We start from the raw sequence: 25,391 nt of genomic DNA, 5'->3' as shown, positions 1-25,391 counted from the left end.
AGCCCTTTTAAGCCACAGAAGAGGACTTTGCAGCCAGTCCTGAAAATACCTGATAAAACAGGTTTAGATGAAAGGGGAGGAGGTCCTCCCCAATCAGTGGACTTGGAAATGTGCAGGGAGGAGATGAGGGAAACAGGGTGGGATTGGGAGGGAATGAGGGAGTGGGATACAGATGGGAGACAGAGTTAATAAAATGTAACTGATATTGAAAATAAAATATATATGTATGTATGTATATATATATATATATATATATATATATATATTACACAAAATTCTATCTGTCAGGTTAAAAAAAGAAATTGATAAAAACAGCATGAATAATCTGAGTGCCACATATAGCTGCTTAGATATCACCATGGATTATGAATCACTGTATAGCAATAGAGGAAGTTTACTTAATTCCCTTTAAGTTTGATTTTGCTAAATTATAAATAAGACTCATATATATTAAAACTACAGGAAATATTTGCAGGTTAGATGATAAGATTTTGTGCAATAAAGAAATGCATACTAATCAGAGTATAGAAGTTTCAGAAGGTCTGAATTATAAGAGTGTAACTTATATTGAGCATATAGAATTAATGTACAGACAACACATAATTGGAAACCTTGCCAAGAATGCAAAAAAATGCTCACTCAACACAACTGTCATTTCACGTTTTCTCCTTTAAACATTCTTCTCCCTATCATTCCATTCTTAGCACGGCCTGGGACCTGCCAGGTGTTTTTGCATATATACAATATTGCAACCATGAGCTACAATTTTTGAATTCTTAGAGAATATCTATAGCTATATAATACATGATAGTAATGGGAATAATAAGCAAATGCCTTCATTCCATCAGTGACTAAGGTTAAAAGAAATAAATATATTTCTCCAACGTACACAATGATCCTTATTTTATTATTATTATTTACAAATTATTCACTTTTTATCCCAGTTATAGCCTTCTCCCTCTTCTTTTCCAAGTTCCACCTCCCCTCCTTCATCTTCCCCCATCCCTCTTTCCTAGTCCACGGATAGGGGAAGTCCTCCTCCTCTGATAATGTCTGACACTACCCTACCAAGTTCCATCAGGGCTGCCTAGATCTTCCTTCTGTGGGCTGGCTAGGTCATCCCACCATGAGAAGCAATCAAGGAACATGAAACATAGTTCATGTCTCTTCTTCCCTTTGTCAGGGTACCCACTTGGAGACTGAACTGTCTTCGGGCCTCATTTGCTCAAGGAGTCAGGTCCTCCCTATGCATGATCTTTAATTGATACATCAGTCTCTGCTGTGTCCCTAGGCCCAGCCTTTTAAGCTTTGTTGGTCTCCTTGTGGGGTTCCTCTCCCTTCAGGGTCCTACTATATCAGATCAGAAACCACAATGATTTTTGCACTAAACTAAATTTCAGTTTATCTAAAACTCAAGGAATAATCTTGTTGACTAAACTTTAGCTTAAATTACTAATGACTACCTACCTACATGCACACTTGATTTATAATTTTTTTTCTAACCAATTAATATACTTATCTCTTATTCTTAATCCTAAATGTAAATTATATGGTAGTGTGGTGAGTGTTATGGCTCCATGGACTCCGTCTTCAATGTGGTCATGAGTAACTTGAACTCCAACATTTCTAAGCCGTGCAACATAAATAAATCCATCATCTCTTACAATGTCATGTTCACAAGTGAGGATGTAGGTCAGTGGCAAACTCTGTAACTGGGAGTCACTGGCTAGCAAAGGGGAGAGCCTGCTATCCAAGAGGGCTGGATAGGAAGCCTTTAGTTTTCCAAGAACTGGTTCCGTGTAAATATGATTCTTTTTATACTTGTCAGGAAGGAAGTCACTCCAGTTAACAAACTTAAACAGGTGTCTTGATCCTTCGGGCATGTGCTCATTTCTCAGTATAGCTTCTTTCAGGGCTGAGTTTCCATTCAAGTACAGGATTACAAATTTAACTCCCATCTCTACTGACATTATGGGACCATGTTCATTGTCTTGATGGGATGGCATTGATCTATCAATAAACTGTAGTCCAGGGTATAGCAAGGCTTGTGCCTTAATTTTTTCTTTGTACTCTGGATAATTCTGGAGCTGTAAATATAGAAAGAATACTCAATAATTTTTATACAAAGTTATTCATAGTTTTATCTTAATAACAGCATAAATTAATTCATAAAATACAAACACTAGTGATTATTTTCCCCACATTTACTCATTGCTTTGGAGATGTGAGGATGAGTCATTCTACCTTCATCAATGAAAATACAGTGCATGCTAGCCTACTCACACACTTTTATTCACATTATGGTAATCAAACAAAACATTGCCAGGGGTTTCCAGAGAAGATGACAGAGAAGCAATGCTTAAGACTAGGTCTTAAAAATTCATTTTTGGGTGTGTGATTTCATGTGTGTGTGTGTGTGTGTGTGTGTGTGTGTGTGTGTGTGTATGTGTGCATGTGTGTGTGTGAGTGTGTGCCTGTGTGAGAGCAGAGGGGCTATATTTGTACATACCATATTGTTTTGGAAATACACTGTTTTCCATTCCCTGTGTCAAAAGTGTTCAGGTCATAGGTACATGTCATCATGCTCATCGATCTTAAAATACATGCACACACACACACACACACACACAAACATATACAAGTTAATATGTATATATGAACAAGAACAACATTTAAAAACAATCTAAATTTGGCATATAAATTAAAATGGAACTTTAACACGATACAGGTAACAATTCAAAGATGAATCCTAACTTTAGGAAAACACACAGGGTAATTTACAAAATCAATGAAGCAGAAAAAGATGTGGAATGTTGGTGTATATATCCCTGTCTTTATGAGAAAGAGAAAATGCTCTGAGTCTGCAGATGTAGGAAGATTCTCCTTCCTTTTCTTTTCTACTTATGCAAATTCAGGCAAGAACCTGCAGTGAGGTCTGAAGGGTCATTATTTAGGTAGTTCATGTGCATCTACAGTAGTGCCATAACCACAGATGTCTGCATCTGCAGCCTTCCATGGGAGAGTTAAAGATCTGTTTAGGTCAAGGACAGGCCCTCATCCAAGAAGTTAATTTATCTAAAATGGGAGGATTATTTGAAATCTTAAGAAAGCATAATGAAATCTATACACCTAAAGAAGATAAACAAGAAAGAGGATCGAGGTAAGATGATCAATCCTCACTTAGAAAGACAAATGGCATGTAAATTGTACATATGAGAAAACAAATTACAGGACAGGAGCCTACTGCATAGGATCTCTGAAAGACACTACCTAGTGGTGTATCAATGCAAATACTAACACTCATAACCAAACCTTCCGCAAAATTCTGGGAATCATATGAAAGAAGGGCTAGTTAGTATAAAGTGGAGAGGATAGGAGCTCCACAAGGACCAAATATATCTGGGCACAGGGGTCTTTTCTGAGACTGATACTCCACCAAGGACCATGTATGGATATAACATTGAACCTCTTCTGGGATGTAGCCCGTGGTAGCTTAGTAACCAACTGGTTTTTCCCTAGTAATTGGAAGAGGGACTAATTCTGACAGGAACTCAATGGTAGTCTCTTAGACCTCCCTGGCCCCCAAGGGAGGAGCAGTCTGGCTAGGCCACAGACTGCCACAGAGGAGGACTTTGTAGCCAGTCCTGAAGATACCTGATAAAATAGGGTCAGATAAAAGGGGAAGAGGTCCTTCCCAATCAGTGGACTTGGTAAGGTACAAGTAAGAGATGAGGGAGGGAGGGTGGGATTGGGAGGAAATGAGGGAGTGGGATACAACTGGGATACAGAGTTAATAAAATGTAACCAATAATAATAAAAAAAGAAAAAATTAATAAACAAAGAAAACACAAGGAAAATTATCTGGCCAACTAAAAAATACACAGACACAATAGTTTCTATATTCCACAACTTTAAGAGAGAAATAATTTCTTAAGAGAATATTATACAGTCTCTTGATCTAAAAAGGAGTGCAGTATTATCTATCAGAAGAGTCAGGGAGAAAACAGTATGGCACATGGAACCAAAACAGAGGAAGAGTCAAGTGATGGCTCCTCCTTAAGGAAGCAAGGGTAATCCCAAATGCATCGGTAGATTCTTCTTTTTTAATTAATTAATTAATTTAGTTTTACTTAGTATTACTTATTAGTATTTTAATTTATTCACTTTTTATCCCAGCTTGCTCCCTCCATCATCTCCTTCCAACACCCCCCCTCCTGTGCCACTCCACCAGTCACTCACTAAGAGGACTGCCTCCCCTTCTGTCTGATCCTTGCCTATCAGGTCTCATCAGGACTGGATGCACTGTGTTCCTCTATGGCCTCCTAAGCCTGCACCACATTGGGGAGGGGGTTAAAAAGATCAGGCCACTGAGTTCCTTTCAGAAACAGTGACTGCTCCTCTTACTACAGAACTCACTTGGACACTGAGCTCCCATGGGCTACATCTGTGAAGACAGTTCTAGGTTATCTCCATGCATAATACTTAGTTAGATTATCATAGTCAAAAAAGACCCCTGGGTCCAGATTTTTTTTCTTTTTTGTTCTGTTGCTCTCCTTGTGGTGCTCTAGTCTCCTCCAGGTCTATCTCCCCCTTCTTTCATGAGAGTCCCTGAACTCTGCCCAAAATTTGTCTATGAGTCTCAGCATCTGCTTTGATATCCTGCTGGGTAGAGTCTATCAGAGATCTTCTGTGGTGGCTCCTGTCATGTTCCCCATTTTCTTACTCTTCTGATGTCCATCCATTTGCCTTTCTGACTGAAGAGTGATCATCTCACCCAGGGTCCTCCTTCTTCCTTAGCATCATTATGTGTACTGATTTTAGTATGTTTATCCTATATTATATTATATCTCTAATATTAAATTATAAGTGAGTAGATTCCATGTGTGTATTTTTTCTTCTGGGATACCTCACTCAGGATGCTCTTTTCTAATTCCCACCATTTGCCTTCAAATTCATGATTTTCTCCTTTTTAATTACTGAATAGTATTCCATTTTTTAAATGTTCCACAATTTCTGTATCCATTCCTTCATTGAGGGACATCTAGGTTGTCCCTCAATAGTGGCTATTATGAATAAAGCTGCTATGAACACGGGTCAGCAAATGTAAGGTAGAGACAAGTGCAGCCCTGGATTCCACTTGGCATCTAGTTTGTCAGAATGCTGCAGCTTAAGGTGAGTGAATCAGAAGAGATCAAAGGTAGATAAGGAATGCTTGAGCACACATCTGAGCACAAACCAGCACTTATGTATACACATTTATACAAAATAAAAAACATTATAAATGAAATTTTTCACATTTTAGAAAAAATGATCAATAATAATGGCTTTCTTAGCAGTACTTCAAATTTCCACGTTTCAATCAAAAGAAGCAGAAAGAAATGCCAGGAAAATAACATGCTAGCTTAAACTTGAAGCCTTAAAGGGAATGACTGGGAAGAACAGTATCTGAGATCCAAATGTTAGTATTACAATGCAGTCCTGAGACACTTGGTCTCTTCTTTCAATACCCATTGTACTAAAGCTACTGAACTTTTATGATAGGAATATCTGTCTGTACTTGATACTGTGTATTCATAACACTATTCTTTATTATTAGACACCTAAAACAGTGGATCCCAATGCACTGAAACTTTCAGAATATCACATATCAAATCTCCCAGAGAAGCTCTGATGATCAGGAGCTCCAGCTTTTATAAAACAGCATTTATGGAAAACTTCCTGTTGCCTGAGTTAGTCCAGGACTTAGGAGCTATCCTAGGAACAGTTTCACAGGTCTCAGTGTTGGCCATGTAGATGGATAACAGGTCTTACCTGACCTGTTATCATTTGAAATTGCAGGGCACAAAAGTGGATCTATAACAAACCTTTGCTTTTTACCTTTTCCAGCAGCCTTTGAGGAGTCACACTGGCACTTTTGGGGAAGGCTGTAGCTATTACTATGGGATATCTGAATGTTATTAAACTCTAAGGATACAAAGAGACTTTCTCTAATTTCTGGCCTCCCAGATATTGGAAGGAAAACGCTGCAGTTATATGGTTAAACAATGTCTCCTCAACCAAAAAAAGCCGTGGTCTGGCAAAGATGTGATCTGATTATCAAATACCGTGTGGTAAATGCTTCAGTAATTTTTAGATCTGTCTTGTAGGCCACCTCATAGAATTTTATTAGCTATTTCACAGATGTAGAGTCAGGTACAAAAAGAGTAAAAAGAAGTTTGCTTGTGGTACTCAGTGCAGCTGGTAGAGTGAGATGTAAAGACTAGAAGCAAAGAGAAACCCTGTGGACAGACAGGAGCAGTGACGGCCTCAGCATGTCAGCACCAGGGCAGAACAGTCAAACCTCTAGAGAAACACAACATACCAATTGAGTTGCTGCTGCTGCCAACGTAGCTCCAGAACTGTCTCCTGAAATACAAATGCGAGCAGGATCTACTCCATACTTTTCAAGGATTTTGTCCTGGAGAAGGAACTTGACCACAAGAACACAGTCTTCAAGGGCAGCTGGGAATGGATACTGAGGAGCAAGCCTGTAGCTTTACACAGAAACATAGACAACAACATCAATAAGAAAAACAACAGATTTCTTTCAGTTTCAAAAACATATATGTCAATTAAATTGGTCCCTATTTTGAACCTTTAATTCTATCAAATAGACTTAGCACTGGTTCTATACTATAGTGAGTGAGAGAGGATGATACCTCACCCTCATTGTATCTGTGAAGTTGCTGACTCAAAAGTAATCCATAAATATTGGTAGAATTTCCCATTAAGTGTAAAATAAGAGAATATGGTCTCTTATATATAGGTACATTCACTTAGGAATTGATTTCGGTCAGAATAGTATAAAAATATAGAATTTCATATCACAAACCAGAGAATTTGAATCAGTGTTGAAATAATATTATTTAATATTTAATACTAATACTTAAATATTTTAAATAATTAAAGACATCCAAATAATATTTTACTGTACTAATGGGTCTTCCTAAAACACTGTAAATTGATTATTAAGAGAATATACTATTGGATCATTTATTCTGTTTGTGTGGGTGTCTGTATGTGTTATAGGAGCATGCCTCATTTGGACTGTCTTATTATTTATCTATATCATTTTAAACTATTATAATTCTTTAGATATTTATAAACCAATATACACAATGTTATTCATATAGTCCTTTTTAATTTTTTTTATTTTTATTAATTACAGTTTATTTAATTTGTATCCCAGCTGTAGCCCCTTAGTCATCCTCTCTAAATCCCACCCTCTTTCCCTCTTCTTTTTCTTTGCCCTTCCCCTAGTCCAATGACAGGGGAGATCCTCTACCTGACACTAATCTCGCAGATCTCATCAGGGCTGGCATCTTTGTCTTACTCTGTGGACTGCTAAGGCTGCTCCCTGCTCAGAAGAAGGCTATCAAAGAGCCATTCCATGTGTTCATGTCAGAGACAGTCCCTGTTCCTATTATTGGGACCCTTTTGGACACTGTTCCATGAGCCACTTCTGTGCAGGGGTTTTAAGTTTTCTCTATGTATGTTCCTTGTTTGAAGTATAAGCCTCAAAAAAGACTCTTGTGCCCATATTTTTTTGTTGTTGTTATTTTGCTCTCTTTGTAGAGCTCCTGTTCCCTCCAGATATATCACCCTCTCTTTCATAAGATTCCATGCACTCTGAAAAAAGTTTGGCTATAAATCTCAGCATATATTTTGAGAACCAGCTGGGTAGAGTCTTTCAGAGGACTCTGTAACAGGCCTCTGACCTGTTACTTGTTTTTACCCTTTTCTGATGTCCATCTAATTTGCCTTTCTGAATGAAGTTTGAGCATCTTACTAGGTTCCTTCATGATTAGCTTCCTTAGGTGTACAGATGTTAGTATGATTATCCTATATTATATGTTTAATATTCACTTATAAGTGAGTATACACAATGTGTGTCTTTCTGCTTCTGGGATACTTCACTCAAGATGATAATTTTTAGACCCCTTGTGGGTGTTTATAGTTCAGATAATGTCTCAATGTTTAAAATTAAAAAATATAAATTACATATTTTAAATATATATAATTTAAATATATGAACACATGCCAAGATAAATAATGACAAGTGCCTAAAGAAATATACAATTATTAAAGTAAATTTAAGATAACACACCATTTCAAAATCTTCTATAAAATAATAATGTGCTAGGTATTGTTAAAATTACAACAGGAAAGCCAGACCATCCTTAAGATTGTAAGTCAGATATATCTGAAAATATATGTAATTATTCTAGTTGCTTCAAGGATTGATTACAAGGACAGCACTGATCCTTCCAGTATATTTACTTGATTCTATTACACTTACAGTAAAGAGATTCCTTTCAGCATATTCAGGTCAGTCCATAATTCTGTAAATCCATTCTGCACTATGGAGTTGGCAGGAAACATTCACCGTCATGATGAAGGTTTCATAAATAGAGTACATTCAGTAAATGTTAATGTAACATGTATCTTCCCGTCCTTGGTATATGATGGAAACTTGGGTCAAAGTCATGATATATGAAGAATTCTTATTGTGGAACACTTGAAAGTCCCAACATTGATCTTCTAACATTACTAAGTCTGTGAGTAAATCTAACCTACAGCGTTTTAATTAGTAGCTCAAGTTAAACACATCCCAAGACTGTAGTGGCTGCACTTTCTATGTTAAAAAAATAATTTAAACCTAAGCTCAGAACAGAGATCCACCATGACTGAGGCTTAGGTGACTTGTTTTGTAAACCAAATCTAGTCTGGGAAGGCTATGACTACAGCATGAAAATTGTCATTTTCTTACTCTATTCCCACAACAACAGCATCAAGTTTGTTTGCTGTCCATCGGTTCAGGTCATCATAGGACTGCATCTCTGAAATGAAAGGGATAAAAACAAAAGTGTGCTTGGTGGATTATCAAGTTATGGAAACAAAGCTAAGTCTAAGAACAGTGAAAGAAATGTGAAAGGGAAACAGCATTTCCATACTAAGCCAATAAATCCAGCAAACACATACACAAATGTACTCATCATCGAGACACACAAAAACACAGACACATACATGCACACAAAACCACATATATACACTCACAGGGACACACTCACAAAAACACACCTCCACACTAGCATACACACATACTTATACATACTACATATTCACACACACACACACACACACCTCCACACACTCACACATATCTCCTAACACATATACACTCACTCCCACATGCAAAAGCACATGTCCACACAAAGATGCACACATCTATAGGTACACACACATTCCCACACACACACACAACTCTACACATATGCATGTGCATACCTATAAATACATTCAAACCAACGCACACACATACATATAAACACACACATATACAAACACACAAGCACTCATGTTTACAAGCATATAAACACAAATAAGTTTTACCTATAAAAAAATATATTTAAATTTTTTAATTAAATGCATACCAAGCTCAAGTGGACAACAAGAAAAATGATAATTTTCAGTTTATATTAATGCTAGGTATAGAATACAAGATTATTTCAATATATGAAAAAATTAATTCCATAAACTTAATAATGGAAATATCATTATCAAGGTAGGTAAAAAGAGAAGGTACTCATTATTTCTATAAATTGTTGCAAAATTCATGAAAAAATTAGGAAGAGATGAGACTGGAATGAATCACAAGGCAATAGTGGCTGCAAAGAACAAAGCGATGGTCACCGGGTTAAAAGGTGAATGTACTTTCTGAACTGTCTGCCACAATGCAGTGATATTCTTCGTTAGAAGACTTAAATAGAGCAATGAGAGAAGAGGAAATATTATAAGAAGAAAGAATAAAAAGAAAAAACTCTGGGTGAGGTATCTCTGTGGGGATTGCACTCAATAGCGTAAGGGCAGGAATTCAAATACCCAGTAGACATGTAAACGTATGAAGGGCATGAGAAATAAACTGTGACACCTGTACTCAACAGACAAGAAAAGCCGGCCAGCTATGACTACTCAAATCAGGGAACTCTAGATTCAATGACTTATCATAAGGAAGTAAGTGAACACTCCACAAAGCACTTGTTAAAATTATGCAAGTAAATATCTCACTCTCTCCAGAAGATACACTGATGTATTTCATGACCTTTGAATCATAAGTCTCACCAATTAACCTCAAGTTCACTGGTGAGCTCAATCTTACAGTGAGGAGTAGATTCTGGTTAAGGGTTTCAGGTGAAGGTAAGAAGGCAGGAGTGGGACAGAGGGTGTGTTCACACTGTGAAGTCTGTATGCTTCAGTGGCCCTCAGTGCACTTGGTGACTAAAAAGCAATTCAGCATCACTAATAGGATTACCCAGATATGACAAATTCAGAAAATATGAGAGTGAATTTAAATATGTTTGAATAATTTGAAATACAAATACATGTGTATACACACATACCCATACACACATGCATACAAACTTACACACACACATGCACACACATACATATAAGCACACACACATATACAGACACAAGCACTCATGTGTCTAAGCATATAAACACAGATAAGTTTAAAGCATACCAAAGAATCTTACTAAAGTTTTTAAGTTGATTCATAAGACTAAGTAGTAGTGCATTTGTTTGTCATTTCTTTGCAGGTGTCCCCATTCTATAATAGAGACACACATCTCAATTGAGCAATCTCACTTTTCTCTCCATCACCTTCATATTCATTAGAATTAGTGTATTCACATGATTATATTAATAAACATGAAGCAGTTACTCCTTATTAATTTTTTAATTTTAATCTGTGCCTAAAATATTTGATATTCAGAGAATCCAAGATGGCAGAGTTTAGAGGACACTGTGTCTGAGGAGCAGGACAGCAGTGATTGTAAAATGACCAACAGACTGAACTCTGGGCCTTAGCAATTGTGTTCCCTAGGTGATAGGAAACCCACAGTGTGGGAAGCAATGGGCCCATTCTCAGGTCATCCAGCTGAACCCCCAAAGAGTTCCTGGGTCCCAGCATTCACTTGGTCACCTTCCCAGAGCCTCACACATGTGTGTTCTGATAACTGTCCCAAACTGAACTGTGGGCTCCACAAGACCAGAGACTGAACTTTCTTTGAGAGAAAAGGCCACAGTGAAGGAAGTAATCGGGATCTAACTCCGGTCACCCAGACAATCCTTGGAAAAGGTCTTGGGCTCTGGCAGGCACTGAGCCTCCAGGCCAGAGGTCCACCTGCATGCCCTACTCACCATCCCAGAGAGAACTGTGGGCCCAAGGACACCAGAGATTGAGTTTCCCTGTCAGGAGGAAACCCATGCTGAGAGAAACATCAGTTCTAACCTCAGGGCACTCAGCTGACACTCTACACACACTGAGAAGTTCTAAGGAAATTTTCCCTGTTCCTGCAGGCACCCAGCCACCTGGGGGGAGCCACAGCTCTGCACCCCCATGCTCTACTCACCATCCCAGCCTGAACTGTGGATGGCAAAACATCACAGACTGGTATCCTGTCTGGAAGTATTTCTGCATTAGAGGAAATATCAGGTCCAACCTAGGGACATAAAGCTCCAGAAAAGTTTCTGGTTTCCTGCAGGCTCTAGGCTCTAGCCTCCTACAGCATGCATTCATGCTGCGCTCACCTGCAACTGATTTACGCTTGGGTACTGGGACATAGACTTCTAACTTCAGACCTACGTAAGCCTGGGATCCTTGGGAATAGCCTCCAGACACTGCTCCATGGCACAACCTGTCTCTCTAGCCAAACTGAACAAACCACAATGATCCCTTGTTTGTCAAGAGAACTGTGCCCTGCAAACATGGTGCAAGAACAGCAGAGAGCAGCAGTTCAATAAATTTGGAGCAAGAAACTCAGCAGCAGGGCATCTGTCGTCAAGACTTCTGGTGAGAGAAGAGCACACCCCGACTACCAAAGACCACAATTACCTCACAGGTTCATAGGCCTGAGGTGAGCTGTAGCAATTCCAGAGCAGCACTGGCCATTCAGTGACCACACCCAAAAAGCTGAGGAGGCCTCCTGCAGGAAAAACCAGCTCCCTACCAAGGTGATTCACCCCCGGTTTCCAGCAGGTACCAGAAAATAACAGCCAACCCTGAGACAGCCACCTGGGTAGAGGCCAGCATAAAAGTACAACCAACAAAAGCCAAAGCAATATGGAATCCCCAGAACCAAGTTATCCAGGGACAGTGAAATTGAAGATGACCTTACTTTTATGTGTATGGAGAGCATAATGGAGGAAAACATTAAATGCATAAAAAAAATAGAGGGAGATAAAGTCAAACAGATTTTGGCCATTTTTAAATAAATACAGGAAGATAAAGTCAAGCAGATTGGGGCTGTCTGTAAAGAAATAGAGGAAGATAAAGTCAAAGAGAGAATACCCATCCATAAAAAAAATACAGGAAGATGTACCCAAACAGTTTCAGTCCTTTAGAAAGGAAATAATTGAATCACGAAAAGAAATAAAAGAAACAAAGAAATTGAAGGAAAAACTGGACAACACAGACAGGTGAAGAAACTAAAAAAAAAAAAAAAAAAAAAAAAAAGATAGAATCGGGAAAAAATAAAGAGAACACAAAAGAAAGAAATCATGGAGAGGAAGAACTTAGGAAAGAAAACAGGAACTACATAGGTAAGCACATCCAACAAACTACAAGAGGTGTAAAAAAAGAATTTCAGGTGTGGAAGACTCACAGAAGAGATCGATGTATCCATCAATGAAAATGTTATGAGAAGCCTTAACCCCCTCGTTAGAACATCCTGCATCAGTTCTAGAACTAGCAGTGGTGGTGTCCAAGGTCTGAGTAGGTTCAGGAGACCATTGCCCCCAGGGGTGAGACGTGCTCCATGTAAATTGACTAACTCCATGTTTTCCTCCACTTTTGAAAGTTATTTAAGGTTCTTAAATTATTTTCCCCCCCTTTTTTTTAATTTTTCATCAATTACACATTATTCATTCTGCATCCCCCCATAAGCCCCTCCCTCCCCTCCCAACCCCACCCTTCCTCCTCCCTCTGCATGCATGCCACTCCCCAAGTCCACTGATAGGGGAGGTTCTCCTCTCCTTTCTGATCTTAGTCCATCAGTTCACATCAAAAGTGGCTGCACTGACCTCTACTATGGCCTGGTAAGGCTGCTCCCCCTCAGGAGGAGGTGACTAAAGAGCAGGCCAGTCAGTTCATGTCAGAGGCAGTCCCTCTTCACGTTACTATGTAACCCAATTGGACTCTGAACTGCCCTGGGCTACATCTGTGCAGGGGTTCTGGGTTATCTCTATGAATAGTCCTTGGTTGGAGTATGAGTCACTGGGAAGTTCCCTGTGTTCAAATTTTCTTGTTCTGTTGCTCTCCTTGTGGAGACCCTGTCCTCTCCAGCTCTTACTATTTCCCAGTTCTTACATAAAATTCCATTCACTCTTCCCAACAGTTGCCCATCAGGCTTAGCATCTGCTTTGATAGTCTGTAGGGCAGAGGCTTTCAGAGGCCCTCTGTGGTAGGTTCCTAGGTTGTTTCCTGTTTTCTTCTTCTGATGTCCATCCTCTTTGCCTTTCTGGATGGGGATTGGACATTTTAGTTAGGGTCCTCTCTCTTGCTTAGTTACTTTAGATGCACAGGATTTAGTGGGTTTGGACTAGCCACAGGATTATCATCATGGATTGCTGCAGCCATGGATCATCTGAAGGAATGGGCGGGCATGGGAGCGTTAGCAGGCCTTCTGGTGTTGGTCACCTTGGTTTGCCTGTGGTATATATGCAAGATTAGAGTCTCACAACAGCGTAATGCAGCCATGACCATTCAGGCCTTTACAGCCATTGAAGCAGGACAGTCTCCCCAAGCATGGTTGGCTACCATAAAAAGCTAAAATGTTACGCTCAGGATGCGAGGCTAAGCACTGCACTCAGGGTCAGCCGCTTTGGACCCAGAGAAGAGCATGTCTGATTGCATGCGGGTTGCTGCCCCAGGTCCCGCCTCTGAGAAAAAGGTATATGACGGGTCTGATGCTCTTTGGCTGGATGACACCTAAATGAACATCAGTACAAAGTCCCAATTTATTTCTAATATCAGAGATCAGACCTCTACTCTTGCCTGATGCGTCCAAAACAAAAAGGGGGAACTATAGAGAGCTGCGTAATGCCGCGCCTGAAAGATGGAGCTGGTTTCCCCCTTCTACCTTCCCGATGGTGAGTGCTCTCTGTCACGAACAATTCCACATTTGGCTAAGGCTGAGGATCTGGCTTGCTTCCATGTATGTGGACCTATCTGCATTGCCCACGTGGCATGCTGAGGTTGGCTACCCAGAGGCTATTTAAAGTGGGCTGGCTTTACCCAGGGTCAGATGATTGTTCAAGGTTCCTGAATAAACTGCATTGAAAAAAAAAAAAAAAAAAGAAAAGAAAATGTTAAATCTAAAAAATTCCTGACACAAAACATCCAAGAAATCCAAGACAACATCAACAGACAAAACCCAAGAATAACAAGAATAAGTGTCCTTATTGTGTACTTGAGACTCTTTCAGGTATATGCCCAGAGTGGTATAACTGGATCTTGAGGAAGTACTATTCCTAATTGTCTGAGAAAGCTCCAGATTGCTTTCCAGAGTGGTTGTAGAAGTTTACAGTCCCACCAGCAGTGGAGGAGGGTTCCCCTTTCTCTACAACCTCTCCAGCATGTGTTGTCCCTTGATTTTTTTTTTTATTTTAGCCATTCTGATGGGTGTAAGGTGAAATCTTAAAGTTGTTTTGATTTGCAATTCCATGATGGCTAATGAGGTTGAGCATTTCTTTAAGTGTTTCTCTGCCATTTGATATTCTTCTACTGAGAATTCTCTGTTTAGGTCTGCACTCAATTTTTTAATTGGATTACTTGATTTGTTGCTATTTAACTTCTTAAGTTCTTTATATATACTGGATATTTGTCCTCTATCATATATAAGGTTGGGGAACATCCGTTCCCCATATGTAGACTGTCATTTTGTTCTGAAGACAGAGTCCTTTGCTTTACAGAAGCATTTCAGTTTCATGAGGTCCCATTTATTGATTTTTGCTCTTAGAGCCTGTGCTGCTGGTGTTCTATTCAGGAAGTTGTCTCCTGTGCCAATGAGTTCAAGGCTCTTCCCCACTTTTTCTTCTAAGTGGTTTAGTGTGTCTGGTTGCATACAAAAGCACAACTATGTCACAAAGATGGACATTACCTGAGAGTAAATGGCTGGAAAACAGTTTTCCAAGCAAATGGACCAAGAAGCAAGCAGGAGTAGCCTTTCTAACATCTAATAAAACAGACTTTCAACCAAAATTACTCAAAAGAGATGGGGAAAGTCACTTCATAAACATCAAAGGAAAATTCCACCAAGAAGACATTACTACTCTGAATATCTATGTTCCAAATATGAGAACACACACATTTGTAAATGACACATTAATAAAAATTAAACCATACATAGATCCCCACATGTTAATAGTAAGAGAATTTAATACCCCAGCACAGGTTAACAAAACAAAAATTAAACAAAGAAACAATGCCTCTAACAGGTCATATGGACCTATAAAAGACATATACAGAACGTTTCACTCAAACACACAAAAAAAATTAACTTCTTCTCAGCACCTCATGGAACCTTCTCCAAAATTGTCCATATAGTTGGTAAAAGAGCAAGCCTCAACAGATACAAGAAGATTGAAGTAATCCCTTGTATCCTATCAGACCACCATGGATTAAACAACAGCAGAAAGAGCAAATAGCCTTCACACACATGGAAACTGAATGACACAATACTCAATGACAGCTGGGTCAGGGAAGAAATAAAGAAAGATATTAAACACTTATAATTCAATGAGAATGAAGGCACAGCATACCCAAACTTATGGGATACAATGAAAGCAGTGCTAAGAAGAAAGTTCATAGCATTAAGCACCTTCAGGAAGAAATTTGAAACATCAGAGACAAGTGACTTAATGGTTAACCTGAAAGCCGAGGAAAAAAAAGAAGCAGACACTCCAAAGAGGAGTACACAACTGGAAATAATAGAATTCAGGGCTAAAGTGAATAAATTGGAAACATATAAAAGAATTCAAAGAATCAATGAAACCAAGAACTGGTTCTTTGAGAAAATCAAGAAGATAGACAAACCCATATCAAAACTAACTACAAGGCAGAGAGACAACATCCAAAACAAGAAAATAAGAAATGAAAAGGGGACATAAAAACAGACACTGAGGAAATTCAAACAAGCATTAGGTCTTACTACAAAAGCCTATATAGCATTTGAAAATTTGAAAATCTAAATGGAATGGACAATTATCTTGATAGATTATACTTGCCAAAGCTGAATCAAGACCAATTAAATAAAATAAATAGCCCTATATTCCCTAAGGAAATAGAAGCTCTGATCAAAAATTCCCCATCCAAAAAAAAAAAAAAGTCCAGGGCCAGAAGGTTTTAGTGCAGAATTCTACCAGACATTCAAAGAAGAGTTAACACTAATACTCTTCAAACTACTACACAAAAAAGGAAACAGAAGGAACATTGCCAAACTCATTCTATGACGCCACAATCATCTTGATACCTAAACCTCACAAAGACCCAAAAAAAGAAATAGAAATTCAGGCCAATCTCCCTTATCAATATTGATGCAAAAATAATCAAGAAAATATCAAAAAAGAATGCAAGAACACATCAAAGATATCATCCACTGTGACCAAGTAGGCTTCATCCCAGGAATGCAGAGGTGGTACATTGTACAGAAATCCAACAATGCAATCCACCATATAAACAAACCGAAAGAAAAAAAACAAAACAACACACACAAAAAGCAAATGACAATCTCCTTAGATGCTAAAAAGGTATTTAATGAAATACAACATTGGTTTATTTTTTAAACTCCTGGAGAGATCAGGGATACAAGGTCACTAACCTAAATATAGTACAGGCAATATACAGCAACCTTAAAGCCAACCTCAGACTAAACAGAGAAACTTAAATAAATCCCACTGAAAACAGGGACAAGGAAAGGCTGCCCACTCTTTCTGTATCTCTTTAACATAATACTTGAAGGCCTAGCTAGAGCAATAACACATCTAAAGGAGATCAAGAGGATTCAGTTTGGAAAGGAAGAAATCAAAGTATCACTACTTGCAGATGATATGATAGTATACGTGACTGATTGCAAAAATTTTACCAGGGAACGCCTACAGCTGAAAAACACCTTCAGCAAAGTAGCTGGAAACAAAATTTGTTTTTTTTTTTAATTTATTTATTTTTATTAATTATAGTTTATTCACTTGGTATCTCCCCATAAAGCCCTCCCTTCTCCTCCAGGTCCCATCCTCCATCGCCCTTCTTCACACATGCCCCTCCCCAAGTCCACTGAGAGGGGAGGTCCTTCTCTCCTTCCTTCTAATCTTAGTCTATCAGATCACATCTGGAATGGCTGCATTGTCATCTTCTGTAGCCTGGTAAGGCTGCTCATCCCTCAGGGGGAGGTGATCAAAGAACAGGCCAATCAGATTATGTCAGAGGCAATCCCTCTTCCCATAACTGTGTAACCCACATGGACATTAAGCTGTCATGGACTACATCTGTGCAGGGGTTCTAGGTTATCTCCATACCTGGTACTTGGTTGGAGTATGAGTCTCTGGGAAGACCCCTGTGTTCAAATTTTCTGATTCTGTTGCTCTCCTTGTGGGGTTCCTGTCCTCTCTAGACCTTGCTATTTTCCACTTGTTATATAAGATTCCCTGCACTTTGCCCAACAGTTGGCCATAAGTCTCAGTGTCTGCTTTGATAGTCTGCAGGGTAGAGCCTTTCAGAGGACCTCTGTGGCAGTTTCCTTGGTTGTTTCCTGTTTTCTTCTTCTTCTAATGTCCATCCTCTTTGCCTTTTGGGTTGGGGATTGAGTATTTTAGTCAGGCTCCTCTCTGTTGATTAGTTTCTTTAGATGTACAGGTTTTAGTAGGTTTATCCCATATTATATGTCTCTATAAGTGAGTATATATCCTGTGTGTCCTTCTGCTTCTGGGACAGCTCACTCAGGATGATCCTTTCCAGGTCCCACCATTTACCTGCAAATTTCATGATTTCCTAATTTGTCTTTTATATACAGGTGGACTACAAAAAAAAAAAAAAAAAATCAGTAGCCCTCCTGTGTAAAAAGAACAAATGGGCTGAGAAAGAAATTACGGAAACAACACCCTTCAAAATAGCATCAGAGGACATAAAGTCCTTGGTGTAAGTCTAACAAATCATGACAAAGACTTGTATTGAAACAACTCAAGTCTCTGAAGAAAGAAATTGAAGAAGATATTAGAAGATGGAAAGTCTCTCATGTTCATGTCTTGGGAGGATTTACATAGTAAAAATGGACATCTTACCAAAAGCAATCTACAGATCCAATGCAATTCCCATCAAATTACCAACACAATTCATTACAGACCTTAAAAGAAAAATTCTCAATTTCACATGGAAAACAAAAAGCCCAGAATTGCTGAAACAGTCCTGTACATCAACAGATTGCCTGGAGGTGTTTTCATCCCTAATGAAAAAGTCATGATACTGGTACAGAAACAGAATGATGGATCAATGAACAGGATACCAGAAATAGAAGACACAGAAAAAACACACACACTTATGGACACCTAATTTTTGACAAAGATGCCAAAACCATACAATGGAAAAAAGATAGCATCTTCAACAAATGGTGCTGGTATAACTGGATTTTGACATGTAGAAAAAATGCAAATAGATCCATACTTTCACTCTCCACAATACTGAAGTCCAAGTGAATTAAAGACCTCAAGTTAAAACCAGACACAATAAACCTGTTAGAAGAAAAAGTAGGGAAGAGCCTAGAATTGATTGGCACAAGAGAGTAATTCCTGAACAGAATACCAACAGCACAGGCTCTAAGAACAAAAATCAATAAATGGGACCTCATGAAACTGAAAAGCTTCTGTAAAGCAAAGGTCACTGAACTTAGAAGAAAACTGAATCCTACACACTGGGAAAGGTTCTTCACCAAACCTATATCTGACAGAGGTCTAATACCGAGAATATATACAGAACTCAAGAAGTTAAAAAGCAACAAAAGAAGTTATGCAACTAAAAATGGGGTACAAAACTAAAAAGAGAATTCTCAATAAAGGAATATCGAAAGACAGATAAACACTTAAAAAATGTTCAACATCTTTAGTCATCAGGGAAATGAAAATCCAAATCACCCTGACATTTCACCTTACACACATCACAATGCCTAAGACCAAAAACTCAAGTGACAACGCATGCTGGAGAGTATGTGGAGAAAGGGGAACCCTCCTCCATAGCTGTTGGGAACATAAACATTTACAACCACTTTGGAAATCAATAAAGTGGTTTCTCAGGCTATAAGAAATAGTGCTAACTCAAGACCCAGCTATACCACTCCTAGGCATATATTCAAAGGATGCTCAAGTATACAAGGGCATTTGCCCGACCAACTTCATGGAAGATTTATTCGTAAGAACCAGAAGCTGGAAGCAACCCCGATGTCCCTCAATTGAGGAATGGATACAGAAATTGTGGTACATTTACACAATGGAATACTACTCAGCAATTAAAAACACAGAAATTATGAAAAGTGCAAGTAAGTGGTGGGAATTAAAAAATATTCCCAGAAAACAAAGAGACATGGGATATACTCACTTTTAAGTGAATATTAGACATATAATATAGGATAATTATATTAAAATCTATATACCCAAAGAAGCTAAATAAGAAGGGGGACCCTGGGTAAGATGCTCAATCCTCATTAAGAAAGGCAAATGGGATAGATATTCTAAGAGGGTTTAAATAAAGGAAAAAGACAGGAGCCTGCCACAGAGGGCCTCTGAAAGACACTACCCAGCAGAGTATTAAAGCAGATGCTGTGAATCTTAGCAAAACTTTGATCAGAAGCAGGGAATCTAATGAAAGAATGAGGAGATAGAGAACATGGATGGGACAGGAAGTCCATGAAGAGAGCAAGAGAACAACAAAAACAACAACAACAAAACTGGGCCCAGAGGTCTTTACTGAGACTGATACTTAAACCAAGGACCATGCATGGAGATAACCTAGAACCCCTACACAGATCTAGTTCACAGCAGCTTACTCTCCAAATGTGCCTCCTAGTAATGGAAACAGGTGCTGTATCTGACAAGCACTTAGTTGCTGGCTCTTTGATCACCTCCCCCTGAGGAGATGAGGCAGCCTTACTAAGACACAGAGGAAGGTTGTGCAGACATTCCTGATGACACTTGATAGGCTAGGTCTAACCAGATGTCTACATGTAGAAAGCTACAAATAGTTTCATTGGTCTCCTAGTGTGGCTCTTGTTTCTTCCAGGTCTTTTTATATCCCCCTTCTTCCATAAGACTCCCTATGCTCTGTCCAAAGTTTGGATTGGAGACTCTACATCTGCTTTGATCCCCTCCTGAGTGGAGTCTTTTGGAGGACATCTGTGGTAGGCTCCAGTCATGTTTCCTCTCTCTTCTACTGCTTTTGGTGTCTATCCTGTTTTCCCTTGTAAATGAGAATAAACATCTTCTCTAGGGTCCTCCTTCTTGTTTAGCCTCTTTAGCCCCAGAGCACTATAGAGAGTGATGCATTAACCAAAGACAATTCATAGAAGAGACCCAGACTCCCTGATCATGTAGACCATAGACAGCTCAGTCTCCATGCAGGTTCCCTAGTAAGAGGAAAAGAGAGTTTTTGGCATGAATTCAGTTGCCTGCACCTTGATCACTTCTTACTAGTGGGGCTTCCTAGCTAGCCCAGAGAGGAAGAGGATCCAAGCAGTCCAGATGGGACATGATAGGCTAGTGTCAGACAGGAGGGGAGGGGCATTACCCCTATCAGTGGACTAGGGAAGAGGGATTGGGGAGGAAGAGGGAAGGAGTTTGCGACAGTGAGGGGATGATGGAGGGGACTACAACTGGAATACAAAGAGAATAAATTATAAATAATAATAATAATTTTACAAAAACAAAAACACAAATAAAACCATATTCATCACACTGCACAGAACTCAACTCCAAGTGGATCAAAGACCTCAACATTAAAACCAGATACACTAAATCTACTAAAAGAGAACGTGGGGAAGAGCCTTGAACTCATTGGCACAGGAAAAAACTTCTTGAAAATAACAACAGCAGTTCAGGCTCTATGATCTACCCTTAATAAATGGGACCTCTTGAAACCAAAAAGCTTCTGTAAGGCAAAGGGCAGCCAAGAGAACAAAATGGCAGTCTGCAGACCGGGAAACAATCTTCCCCAATCCTACATCTGACAAAGGGCTAATATCCAAAACATACAAAGGACTCGAGAAACTGAAAATCGACAAACAAAATAATCCAATGCTTTGTCCACAACTCTGTTATCAATACACTTCAATTATTTCAATAGGAATACATGAATAACATACATATAAAAAATACACTTACTGCAACTTCCCAAGACAAAAGCTCCACCATGCAAGTAAATGATAGCTGGTCTCAGTATTTCAGACTTCTTTTCTGGCAAGTACAGACGAACAGGTACATCACTAAAATTTGTGTCAATCACTGTTACATTTTCATCTGAAACTGGTTTTGATAGGTGAACTAATGATAAAGTTAAAAATGTGTCTTCATACTTCATGAGACCTATTTCTTCAAATAATGTGGCCTATGAAAACAAGACAAAATTTTAAACATTATACATTTTTATTTTTGTATAAATTTATTTTTTTATTAATTACATTTTATTCACTTTGTATCCCAGCTGTAGTCCACTCCCTGGTCACCTGCCATTCCTACCCTTCCTCTCCCTACTCCTCCCATACTCCTTCCCAAGTCCACTGATAGAGGAGGTCCTCCTCCCCTTGCATCTGATGTAGTCTAGCAGGTCTCATTGGGACTAAATGCATTGTCTTCCTCTCTGGCCTGGAAAGGCTGTTTGCCCTTTCAGGGAGAGGAAATCAAAGAGCCAGCCACTGAGATTTTGTCAAAGACCATCTCTTTTCTGAGTTCTAGGGAACTCACTTAGACAATGAGCTACTATGGACTACATCTGTGCAGGGGTTATAGGTTATATCCATGCATGGTCCATGGTTGGAGTACCAGTCTCAAAAAAGTAATCTGTGTCCAGATTTTTTGTTTTGTTGGTCTCGTTTTGGAGCTCCTGTCTCCTCCAGGTCTTTCTAACTCTCTGTTCTTTCATAGGATTCCCTGCACTCTGCCCAAAGTTTGGGTATGAGTCTCAGCATCTGCTTTGATACCTTGAAAGGTAGGTACATTTACACAATGGAGTACTACTCAGCAATTAAACAAGGAAATCATGAAAATTGATGGGAACTAAAATATAAAAGAGTGAATGACTCTTGCCTGATGCGTCTAAAACAAAAAGGGGGAACTGTAGAGAGCTGCGGAATGCTATGCCTTAAAGATGGAGCTGGTTTCCGCCTTCCACCTTCCCGATGGTGAGTGCTCTCTGTCACGAACAACTCCACATTTGGCTAAGGCCGAGGATCTGGCTTGCTTCCATGTATGTGGACCTATCTGCATTGCCCCCGTGGCACGCCTGGGTTGGCTACCCAGAGGCTATTTAAGCTGTGGGCTGGCTTTCCCCGGGGTCCGAGGATTGTTCAATGTTCCTGAATAAACTGCATTGAAAAAAAAAAAAAGATTGAATGATAATAAAATATACAATGTGATAATATTCTAAATTTTTATATTGAAAGAATAAAGTCCTAGCATAATGCTGACCCTGCTCACAATCTGCCTTCCCGCCTTCCCTGTTCTGGGTACGTGACTTAACTATGGCTTTGTTCAAACCACCCAATCAGACCCCTGTAACTATGCTTCTCGCTTCTGTAACCACGCCTCCTGCTCCCGAGCCCTATAAAAACCCATCACCCCAACCGAGAGGCGCGCAAGTCCTCCGATAGGCTTGGTTGCCCCGGGTACCCGTGTATCAAAATAAACCTCTTGCGGCTTGCATCCGAAGGCTGGTCTCGCTGTTCCTTGGGAAGCGGGGTCTCCCCAGCTAGATAGGCTCCTGGGAGTCTTTCAATATCCTAACATATATTGGTAGGATGAAAATCTCAATGTGGGTATCTGATTTAGACCTAAACAAAATTGTTTCTCTCAACAATTCATCATGGATATTCCCGTCCCTTCCTGAGAAAATACTGGTAGTTATTGATTGGTGAGGAAGGAGTAGTCTTTTTATTTTTTTCACAGCTGTTAATGTGTTACACTTTCTGTAGTAAATAATCTTCTTCCAATGCTGAAGAAAGAAACTCTTTAGATCACTGGATTGCACAAAGTAATGAAGAAACGAAGACCTAATTGCTGAGAAAATGGATTCTAGTAGGCACAGAAAGGGAATTCGTCAGGTAAATGCATAAACTGTCAAACAAACAAATAAATGCTTGAAGATATTAGTCTGTCATTGACCTAGAAACTTCGTCTATATTTTCTAGTTTTATAAGTTGGAAGTTGCTATGCATATTGCCAAAGGAAGAGAGTAATCACCAATCTTGCCCAACTGTGAATCCTAAGATCTACAATCACTGCTGGAAGTCAAGACGCTCCCATTGTTTCAAACAATGACATTCTTATTTGATTTAAGTCCCATTCCAGAAGACAAAGCTCATACTTGGCACCACTTTTTGGTCAGGGATCTGAATAAGTGGGTCATATGCCATAAAAGAGAAACTACTACTGCCACCCTATTAAATGTACAGACTGTATTAAACTGCCTCCTATTGACTTGTTATAGCCATAGATTAATGCATCTCTCAATCTTCACCAGAGAAGCTTCTGTTTGTACTAGATTGTGATTAACACACAGATGCCAAACGGACCAAGGTGTGGAATAAGAGACTACTGAAAACTCAACTCTAAATGAAAGATCTATACTGCCTTCTCTCCTGCCAAATCTCAGAAATCACTTCTGAAAAGGAGACTGAGAGGCTACATAGGCCAGAGATATTGAATGAATCCAAAGAAACAGTGTCCTCCTGACACAACATGACATTTGTTCACAGATGACATTATGACCTCGGTGCTTGTAACAGCAGGAACAAGATCTGTGCAAGTCCAAACAAGAGCAATGTCTGCCATGTAGAAAGAAGTTGGTCACAAAATGCCATTACTAGCTGAGGGTCTACTGACAATTTATGGGTTGGTGGGACAAGGAGTGTCAATTTTCTTTTTTTAATTTTTTTAATATTTTATTATCATTTATTACAACTTATTAAATTGTATCCAGGCTGTGGCCCCCTCCCTCATCTCCTCCCTACACCAACCACCCTCCCTCTTCTTTCAATATGCCCCTCCCCTAGAACTCAGTGACAGGCTCTCTGATCACCTTTCCCTGGAGGGTGCAGCCTTTCCAGGCCACAGAGGAAAACAATACAACCAGTCTGTTTTCATTAAGGGTGTATCTCTTGCCATATACAGTGAATGGTCACTTGCTGAAGGAAGAGTATACGGGAAGTGCAGAGTGGAATAGATTAATGTGGGAAAAGAAGAAATGCACAAATATTCATAAGGAAACACGGGTGAATCTGGGAGGAGTTGCAAGAGTGGTGAATATGGTCAAAAGTCAGTGTATAAAATTCCCAAATAATAATTTAAAAGGAAAAGCAGTAGATACAAATAAATAATTAAATAAGTAATTTTAAAATATTAGGTATTAAAAAATTAAACAAAAAATAAAAATATGAGATTCCAAGATGGAAGCGAGGAGAGCGCACCGTTTTGGAGAGAAAGAAGACACGAATCTCCGGAATTGGTGAGTAGAGAGTAAATCGAATCTAGAATTTGGACTTTTGGGCTTTCTAAAGGAGAGGGGCCACCACAGAAGCATGGAGTGCTAGTAGATTTAGATCAGGCGCAGACTTCTCCGGGAAGGAAATAGGGTGCTTCCTTTGTCTGGGCCTCCCATGGGGAAACCCCCACACAGCACCAGGCAGAGGAGTGCAAAGCTCATATCCGGCAGATCAAGGCAGCAGAGACAGTGCTCCGGGCCCCTTACAGCAGCGGTTTGCTGTAACCACCCGTTGATCACCCTTCCCTTCCTTGGACACAGGTCCCTCTCAGGGCCCTCCGGACCTGTGGAGCATCCCCTCCCCCATCCTGCTGAGGTGATCCCCAGCTAGACCTCAGCAGGAAGTGCAGTGGAGCTCATGCCCCAAGCGGCCAGAGTGCAATATCCCCAGAAACCTCCTCACAGGAGGAGTGCAGGCCCAATCACAGAGCTCCAACCACTGAGCACTAACCATAGAGACTCAGATCCACAATACAATTCTTCTTAGATACCAAAGCTGCAAAGCTTAGTGTCTGGGACCCAAGACGGGCAGCGGAAGGGAGGCAGGGTTCCAGAC

General features: G+C 39.5%; 1 protein-coding gene across 1 annotated transcript in view; it reads right to left on the bottom strand.

The window, feature by feature from the left end:
* Positions 1–1,484: 1,484 nt before the first annotated feature.
* The window catches only part of LOC110542032 (arylacetamide deacetylase-like 2), a 39,656-nt gene continuing 15,749 nt past the window's right edge, over positions 1,485–25,391 (bottom strand). Inside the window, exons 2-5 of the mRNA XM_060376937.1 lie at positions 21,463–21,685; positions 8,810–8,879; positions 6,362–6,533; positions 1,485–2,087 (exon numbers count right to left, since the gene is read on the bottom strand). Of these exons, the coding sequence (XP_060232920.1) occupies positions 1,485–2,087; positions 6,362–6,533; positions 8,810–8,879; positions 21,463–21,685 (1,068 nt within the window). The remainder of the gene's footprint in view (positions 2,088–6,361; positions 6,534–8,809; positions 8,880–21,462; positions 21,686–25,391) is intronic.

The sequence above is a fragment of the Meriones unguiculatus genome, chromosome 2 (genome assembly GCF_030254825.1).
Source record: "Meriones unguiculatus strain TT.TT164.6M chromosome 2, Bangor_MerUng_6.1, whole genome shotgun sequence".
Taxonomy (NCBI): domain Eukaryota; kingdom Metazoa; phylum Chordata; class Mammalia; order Rodentia; family Muridae; genus Meriones; species Meriones unguiculatus.
This window is presented reverse-complemented; position numbering and strand designations above follow the sequence as displayed.